This window comes from Topomyia yanbarensis, chromosome 2 (genome assembly GCF_030247195.1).
Source record: "Topomyia yanbarensis strain Yona2022 chromosome 2, ASM3024719v1, whole genome shotgun sequence".
NCBI classification, from domain to species: domain Eukaryota; kingdom Metazoa; phylum Arthropoda; class Insecta; order Diptera; family Culicidae; genus Topomyia; species Topomyia yanbarensis.
This window is the reverse complement of record NC_080671.1, coordinates 115389123-115398518: the sequence shown is the minus strand read 5'-3', so window position 1 is coordinate 115398518 and position 9396 is coordinate 115389123. Positions and strand designations below refer to the sequence as shown.

Here is a 9396-nt window from a genome sequence, read left to right as displayed (position 1 = left end):
AGAGCAAAACTTGCAACTTTCGCTCAAACGGGGGAGGGGGGGGGGATCAGCGAAACAAATTTGCGCCTCAGTCTAGTAAGTCGTCGAGTACCGGATTGGCGGATGGTATTCTTCGGACCCCCGGGGAATCCTTCAAAAGTCATAGGACCTCGAGTCGCTCTCGCTTCAGTTTCCTTCTATGCAGGCGTAGTGGAAAGGGCGACGGCGGTTACATAGTGGCACTCTGGAGCTGATCGGTTCCACAAGGCAGGAGGAGACTCTAAAAACGAGAAATAAAAAGAGAGGGGCTAAATTGGGATATTTATCGTTTTTATGAAAGTATAAATAAGGGACATATAGGGGAAATAACGAGTTGCCAGCATATCTCAGACTGGTACATTGGGTGGTCTACCTCGGGCCCGAAGGGAATTCTTTAACTGAGACCTGGCGTCACAATACCCGGCGCATACCCAGACAACGTGCACGATGTCGTGATAGCCCTCGTCACAAGCGCACAGACTACCTTCCGCAAGCCCAATACGCCGCAAATGCGCATCCATGGTATAGTGATTGGACATAAGTCGGGACATTACACGAATAAAATCCCGACCCACATCCCCCTGAACCAAGGCTTCGTTGATACCTTTGGGATAATCGAATGTAGCCATCGTCCAAGTTCCCCATTGCTCCACGAGGTTTGCCAACTGTTGAGCGTCCTCTGACGACAAATACTAAAAAATTCGTTGAAGCAGATTGGTCTTTCGTATATGTCACCATTTAATGCGCCCACCTTTGCTAATGAGTCGGCCTTTTCATTGCCCGGGATAGAGCAATGAGAGGGAACCCAAACAAAGGTAATCTGATAAGATTTTTCAGATAACGTACACAAGGACTCCCGTATCTTCCCCAAAAAATACGGGAATTGCTTTTTAGGCTTCACCGCACGAAGAGCCTCGATAGAGCTGAGTTCGCTCTACAACTTTGCCGAAGACTTAATTTTAATATTAGCACTTTCAAGAAAGTTGGTAAATGTATCTCACTTTTAGAGGGACTAATGCTGAAAATAAATAATAGATCCCACAATTTTGGCAAAAAAACACTGTGCAACGTAACAGACACTTTGAAAAAATAAAGAATGTCGCCAACAGTCTGCCCTCTAATGCAACGTGTTCCTAACCAAAGCGGTAAAAAATTAAAACTGAAAACACAGCCAAGTAGCCCCGGTCTCCCCTATGGAAAAGCAATAAAACAAATAAAATAAAAAAAAACTAAAAAAACTAAAAAAAAGTTACCAAATTAAAGAATTAAAAAAAAATAGAAAATTAAACAATATTAAAACAAAGTTATAAAATTAGCAGAATAAATTAAATTGCTTCAAACTAATAAATTGGTTCAAATAAATAAAAAAACGACTGAACAGAATCAATAAATTGAAAAAACAATGAAATATATGAACTGGAAAAAAATTATAAAATAATAGTATAAATAAAAAAATAAATAAATAAAAAGAATGAAATGAACGAACATAGTGAAATTAATACGAATAAAACAAAAAAATTAATGAAATTAATAGAATTAATATGATAAATAATACTAATAAAATGAAATGTAAAATTTACCCTTTTATGTCCAACCGCTTATATAGGGTTCCGAAACCGTTTTTTCCTCAGCAATGTTGGAGCAAAGAAACACGAAAAACCGTCGCAGAACATACTCGTCATCCTACCGATGAGGTGCTAGAGACTGTTGTGGTGGACGCGGAAGCGTTGGTTAACTCGCGACCGCTAACTTACGTTCCGCGAGACGACGTCGACCAAGAGGACCTCACACCCAACCACTTCCTGCTTTACGGTGCTTAATGTGTCGCGTTTATAACTGAAGCAGCAACACTCCGGGACAGCTGGAAGATGACCCAGTACTTGGTGGACCAATGCTGGAGAAGAAGGGTCCGTGAGTATCTGCCGACATTGACCAAGCGTACCAAGCGGATTTGTTCGGATCGCGGGGTTCCCGGAAGAATAAAATACTTCATCACAGCAGTCTCAGTAGGGACAGATTTAAAGCTAAAATTTATTTGTATGATTAGAGGAAATTCAAACATAATTATGCCAACTTACATTTAGTATCTTCTCCTATTTACCGCGATAGAACAAGATGGTTCAACAGCGCTATTCTCGGTAATGAATCCTATCACAAAACAAGCATGTAATTCTGGTTATATCAATAAGCATGACATTTGCATTGTTATAATGTTGTTTCACCTTTAAATCCATACCTTTATTATACTACCTTGACATAGCCAGTCTACCAACTGGCCATTTCTAAACAATGTATCTAGTACGCTAACAAGAAAAATAAAGATTCATTCGTTGTTGTAAACCACTGAGCGACAGTTGTCTTTTCTTCCGTGTCTGCATTTACAACAGTTGGCGACGAGCGGACTCGTATACCTGCGCGAGAAGAAAGGAAAGATCCGGAAAATCGGGACTCCACAAGGGGGCCCATCGAAAAAAAGGAATTATTGTGAGGATGCACATTTTCAAATTGCTTCTCATCGTACTGCACGGAGTGTTTGCGGGCACCATTTTGCTGGTAGGCTGCATGTGAAGCTATCGTGCACAAACGATTTTCTGCGAAAGTGTGCGTAAATGACATATTATTTTCTTCGTGTGCGCTGTTATTTCGACATTTAATTTCATTTTCTCGTGCTCGATCTTGCTTAAAAGGATAAATAATGTCAAATCCAGCCGAAGTGCAGGTTGCAGCGGTTTCGCCTATGTTTGCGTTTGAGCCATTTGACAAAAACAAATCAAAATGGTCAAGATGGGTGAAGCGATTTGAAGGCGCTTGTCAGATTTTCGGAATACCAGAGAACAATAGAAGAAATATGCTGCTTCATTACATGGGTGCCGATTCGTACAATCTACTGTGTGATCATATGTCACCAGCTGAACCGGAAACGAAAACCTATGCTGAGATCGTTACTGCCTTGGGAGAGTACTACGACCCACAACCGTTAGAGATGGTTGAGCTTTTTAAGTTTCGTCAACGCACACAACGGGAAGGTGAATCGATTACAGAATATATCACAGCACTGCAGCGGGAGGCGAAATATTGCAACTTTGGCGATTACTTGTCGAAAGGTTTGCGGAATCAGCTGGTGTTTGGCCTGAGAAGCCAGCGGATTAGGGCGCGCTTGATCGAAGAGAGAGATTTAACTTATGATAAGGCGAAGCAAACTGCGTTATCCATGGAGGCCTCCGGTGATGGGGCCGACGTGCTTAATCGACGAATGCAGGATGTGAACCTGGTGGATAAGGGGAAGTTTCCAAAAAGACAGGAGTCTACAACCGATTTTGCTACTAAGAAATTTTTGTGTTTCCGTTGTGGAAGTGAGAGACATTTGGCCAACAAGTGCGAGCACAGAGACAAAATTTGCAGTTTATGTAAAAAGAAAGGACACCTAAAGCGGGTGTGTCTCAGTTCTAAACCGAATTATAGCCAAAGTAATGCGAACAAGTACAAGCCAAAGAAACATTCGACGAACCTAGTGGAGGATGGTGGTGCCTCACAGTCAGATTGCTCGGACGAAGATGAAATTCATGTGATTGATATATGCAAATTAGAACACAATTCGAAAGACTTATCAAAAATTAATCTCAAGGTTAGGGTAGGTGGCTCACCAATCAAATTTGAGGTTGATAGTGGATCCCCAGTGTCTTTAATAAGCAATGCTGACAGACTCAAGTTTTTGACAAATTTACCATTACATCCAACTGATATTGAGTTACGAAGCTATTGTGGGAATAAAATTAGAGTTTACGGTATTGTTGATGCGGAGGTTGCGTATAACGGTCAGAGCAATCAGTTACGTTTGTTCGTGGTCGATACCAAGCGACATCCGTTGTTGGGTCGTGAATGGATGCGTGCGCTACAGTTGGATTGGAATGACATTATGCGTTTCGATTCCGTAGATAGGATTTCCTTGTGCAACCCGCTACCACAAGCTGTAAAGGGATTAATGGAGGAGTTCCCTGCAGTTTTTGAAGAGTCTATCGGTAAAATTAATGGAATTCAAGCGTCATTGCACATTAAACCTGATTCAAAGCCAATTTTTCTTAAAGCTCGTACCTTACCGTTCTCAATTCGCGATACTGTGGAACGGGAAATCCTCAGCATGGAGGAAAATGGTATACTGGTGAAAGTAAACCATAGTGAGTGGGCCACTCCTGTCGTACCGGTGATGAAGTCTGCAAACAAGGTTCGACTGTGTAGGGATTATAAGCTTACGGTGAATAAGAGTTTACTAGTTGACGAACATCCTTTGCCTACTATAAATGAGATGTTTTCAAACATGGCGGGAGGGAAGAAGTTCACCAAACTTGATCTTGCTCAAGCATATCTACAGATGCAAGTTCGTCCGGAGAATCAAGCGATGCTAACCCTGAATACGCATCTCGGACTGTATCAACCGACAAGGTTGATGTACGGAGTTGCCTCTGCACCTGCAATCTTTCAGAGAGAAATATCCCAAATTCTGCAAGGAATTCCCGGAGTATCTGTGTTTTTGGACGACGTAAAAATTACCGGACCGGATGATGAAACGCATCTTCGCAGATTACGTGAGGTTTTGAAAAGATTCCAAGAGCACAACATGCGCGTCAATCTGACCAAATGCGAGTTTTTTGCTGATAGCATTCAATATTGTGGCTACGTTATTGATAGTCAAGGCATACATAAGATGCTGCAGAAGGTAGAAGCTATTCAGAAAATGCCACGTCCTGAGAATCGTGATCAGGTCCGAGCGTTCCTTGGTCTAGTGAATTACTACGGTAGATTCATGAAAAGTCTGAGTACAAAACTTTACCCTATAAATAACCTTTTGAAGGACAAGATACCGTTCGTTTGGACAGATGACTGTGAGAAAGCATTTGAATGGGTTAAAGCGGAGATGCAGTCTGATCGAATGCTTGTACATTACGATGTAAATCTACCATTAGTGTTAGCTACCGATGCTTCGCCGTACGGTGTTGGAGCTGTATTAAGTCACATCTACCCAGATGGTACTGAGCGTCCAATTCAGTACGCTTCTCAAACTTTAAATTCTACTCAACAGAACTATACTCAGATAGATAAAGAGGCTTATGCGATAATATTCGGTGTTAAAAAATTCTACCAGTACTTATATGGTCGGAAATTTACTCTCGTGACTGATAACAAGCCTGTTGTGCAGATCTTTTCGCCAAATAAAGGCCTACCTACATTATGCGCATTGCGTATGCAACATTATGCCGTGTTTCTTGAATCTTTCGATTTTGAAATTTGTTACCGTGCATCAAAAGACCACGGAAATGCGGACGGGATGTCACGTTTGCCGGTTACCAATCTTAGGAACATGAAACAAATAGAGGAAAGCGACATCATTCAGATCAATCAAATTGAAAATCTTCCAGTTACGGTGGACGAGCTCGGAAGATTCACTGCCGAAGACAAAAGCGTTAAGGAGTTGATTCAAGGATTGAAAACAGGAAGAGCTGTTGATGGACGTTTCAGATTTGGGACGGATCAAACCGAATTTACAATGCAAGGAACGTGCTTGATGAGAGGCATTCGAGTGTACGTTCCGTCTCCTCTGCGAGCCCGAGTTCTTGACGAGTTGCATGCCGGCCATTTCGGCGTTTCACGGATGAAGTCACTCGCGAGATCGTACTGCTGGTGGGAAAATGTCAACCGAGATATTGAGGACTTGGCCAGAGACTGTACCGATTGTGCTCAAACAAGAAGTAACCCTCCGAAAGTGGCAGTACACTGCTGGGAGCGTCCTTGCGAACCATTCCAAAGGATTCATGCTGATTTCGCCGAACCATTCATGGGTATGTATTTCTTGATCATCGTTGACGCTCATAGTAAGTGGCCTGAGGTAAAAGTCATTCCTGACATTACTACGGATACGACCATCAAAATGATGAGGGAGTTTTTCGCTACGTTTGGGCTGCCATCAGTGTTGGTGACTGATCGAGGCACTCAGTTTACATCCGACCAATTTCAGCAATTTCTTAAGAAAAACGGGATAACACATAAGATGGGAGCACCATACCACCCTGCCACGAATGGTCAAGCGGAACGGTATGTGCAAACTTTCAAGGACAAAATCAAGGCTTTAAAGTGTCCACGTTCTGAGGTCCATGTAGCACTTCAGAAGATATTAATGGCATATAGACGAACCGTCCACCCTGCAACTGGAAAGAGCCCATCGATGTTAGTTTTTGGGCGACAGATTCGATCGAGAGTTGACTTAATGATACCGAGTGCTGGCATGCAAAATACTTCGCGAGGGGAAGAGAAAAAGGTGCGATCGTTTGTAGTAAATGACAGTGTGGCTGCCCGAGATTTTTTGTCGAGTTCAGAGAAATGGAGATTTGGGGTAGTAGCAGAGAAGATGGGAAAACTTCATTATATGATTAAACTAAATGACGGAAGGATGTGGAAACGCCATGTTGACCAGTTGAAACCAGGACCCTTGATTCGGAGAGCTCACATAGAAAACAAATCTGTAATCGGTACGCCTAGACATTACGACGGCATGTTGAACTCAACACGGAACAACTTCACAATTAACCCGGAACTCGAGCAGGACGCTGCTAAACCATCATTGGACACTCCAGATGATTGTGCACGTTCCATTGACTCTTCCGAACAAAATACTAAGACGCCTGTCAGCATTGCGGCTAGTGCTACTGGTTCAGGTTCAACTACCAAGCAGAGGGAAAAAGCAAAAACTTTTACTGAGACAGGCAATGACTCCATTCGTAGATCTAATCGCGAAAGAAGACCTCCTCGTAAGCTGGACTTATAGATCGCTACTAACGTATTAACGAACAGCATAATGGTAACGTAAACGATTGGGATTGATAGCCGTTTGGCAGAAAGTTTCTCCAGGGAGGAAGAGATGTTATAATGTTGTTTCACCTTTAAATCCATACCTTTATTATACTACCTTGACATAGCCAGTCTACCAACTGGCCATTTCTAAACAATGTATCTAGTACGCTAACAAGAAAAATAAAGATTCATTCGTTGTTGTAAACCACTAAGCGACAGTTGTCTTTTCTTCCGTGTCTGCATTTACAACATGCATGAATTTAGGTTAGGTTAAAATTTTAGGTTATTCAATGGCACATCTTAATTTAGGTTATACAATTTATGATACAAAATTTAGGTTTTACAAGTTCAGAATATAGGATAATAAATTTTAGGAATTCACTTTAGGGTATTTAATTCAGAAGCAATGAATTATTAATGTGTATTAAACTCACGTTTGCTTGCCTGTTCGTATTGGCCAACGTAAGTGCGATATAAGCTTGATCCGGATGAATTAGATCGAGCTAATCTCAATGCAGGCTCAGCAGCTTCATATACTATGAACAGTCCTTTGATACAGCTGCGCAGAATGGCACTATCGGTAGCGACGTTTTACGACTAAAGAACCCGGGAAATATCGTCCAACAACGATTAGGCGACTCACGAAAAAGCCCGCGTATTTTCGTTTTATCCTGTTTGTTTCACTACGCTTCCGTGTACGTTGAGTCAGTGACAGTTCTCAATTGGGGAGCGTTCGGAACTCACGTTACGGAACGTTTGTTCACAGCGGTTTTTAACAGTACGTATCTATGGAATTCTCTATTATGGATATTCAGATAAATAGAATAGCATTCAACCTAATTACTCGTTCGGTTAAATGGCGTTCGGCCAATCAGCATTTGACCAATCGGCATTCTGCTAAAAGGCACCCAGTCATCATATTTGTTACCGGTCAAGGGTGGGAAATAATCGGACTCTTTTGATACGTCCGTAATAAAATTTAACTTTCTGTCCCGAGCGGCAAAATAAAACCTCACGCCGGCACTGTCTGTGCCTACCTACAAACTTTTGCCAAATGTATTTCTTACGCTGGCTTTATTTAAAATGGCAGTTGCAAGTATTCACACACATTTCGAATCGAGCCTTTCTGTGCTCTTAGTTCAAGTTGAACTCAGTTCAACTACTTATGTACTATAAACAAAAGATCAAGTCAAATGTCAAATTATTTACCAGGAATCCAAAAGACCATAGTGTTGAATTAATCGAATCAAGTTTACAGTTTCTTCTTTCGGCCAATTTTAAGGTCCATATATTTCCCTGTACTAAATATAGCAAAGACCTTCTTTACCGATTCTATAATTATGCAAAACGATCGCGATTTTCAAATTTTAAACCAGTGTACATAAAGACCATTATCATTTTCAAACAGCCCAATTATCCCGTCTCATAAAACGTAGCTTTCATCCTCCCACCCGTCGCGCCAGACAGTCAATAACAATAATCTTTGCGATAAATATTGATTACGTTACCCTCGGTAATCTTCCCACTCGGAAAGAAACCGTACGGCGAATGCCGCGAAAAAAGCTTTTCACAAGTGCAATAAATTGAGATGAAAAACGAAACCTGCAGCGGCCAATGGCACGTAGGCATAGGGATGTTACGAAACCAAGTCCGCTATAAATTGCCCAGTAAAGTTCCAAAAAACATCAATTCCTGTGAGAAATCCAACTTACCTTCGCCAGCAAACCGGCTGGAGATATTATATCGATTCAGTGAGTACGCCGATGCTCGAATGGTTTTCGAAGAAAAGGAATATTTGCAACCAGAAAAATCATAAATAATCATGAACTGTGAAATTAATGAAAAAAATCTCATTTTGGCATCTCTCAAGCGTATAAAAAGTTCATTAAAGTACTGTTAAGGCTCAAGTTACCTCAAGGCTTGGTAGTATGCGTAAGAAAAATTGTGTTCAGCTTTGCCACCAGATTATCCATTTAAACCTTTTCAAAACTCTAAAAGAAGAATATCAGTCGATTTATTAGGTCATCACGATGCAATTCATGCAAAATACCTGCTGGAAAAACCATCGGCTTAGCTGGATGGTGCTTTTGAAAAAGTGGCTGTGATTTTTTATCACACTACCACACCGAGCTGGGGTACGCAACACAACTGCGCAATGAAAAAACCACAGCCACTTTTTCAAAAGCACCATTTAGCTAAGCCGATGGTTTTTCCAGCAGGTATTTTGCATGAATTGAATCGTGATGATCTAATAAATCGACTGATATTCTTCTTTTAGAGTTTTAAAAAGGTTTAAATGGATAATCCGGTGGGAAAGCTGAACACAAATTTTCCTACGCACACTACCAAGCGTTCAATTCTAACACATGCTTAAAAAAGGTAACTTGAACCTTAATTAGCCGCCTCGCATAACAATGATGCGGCGAACGACAAATTCCCGCGTCTGGTGGAAAAGCCAAGCTTTGAAGCCGTGAGCCAGATTCCGCGTTGCGGTCAGTCATCATCGCCATTCCGTGGAAGGATGTCGTCGCCCTG

General features: G+C 41.5%; 1 protein-coding gene across 1 annotated transcript; it reads left to right on the top strand.

Moving 5' to 3' along the window:
• The first annotated feature begins 2713 nt into the window (after positions 1-2713).
• LOC131679680 (uncharacterized protein K02A2.6-like) lies at positions 2714-6835 on the top strand. Its single transcript, XM_058960416.1, has one exon. The coding sequence runs from the start codon at positions 2714-2716 to the stop codon at positions 6833-6835; it is 4122 nt and encodes a 1373-aa protein (XP_058816399.1).
• The last annotated feature ends 2561 nt before the right edge of the window (positions 6836-9396 follow it).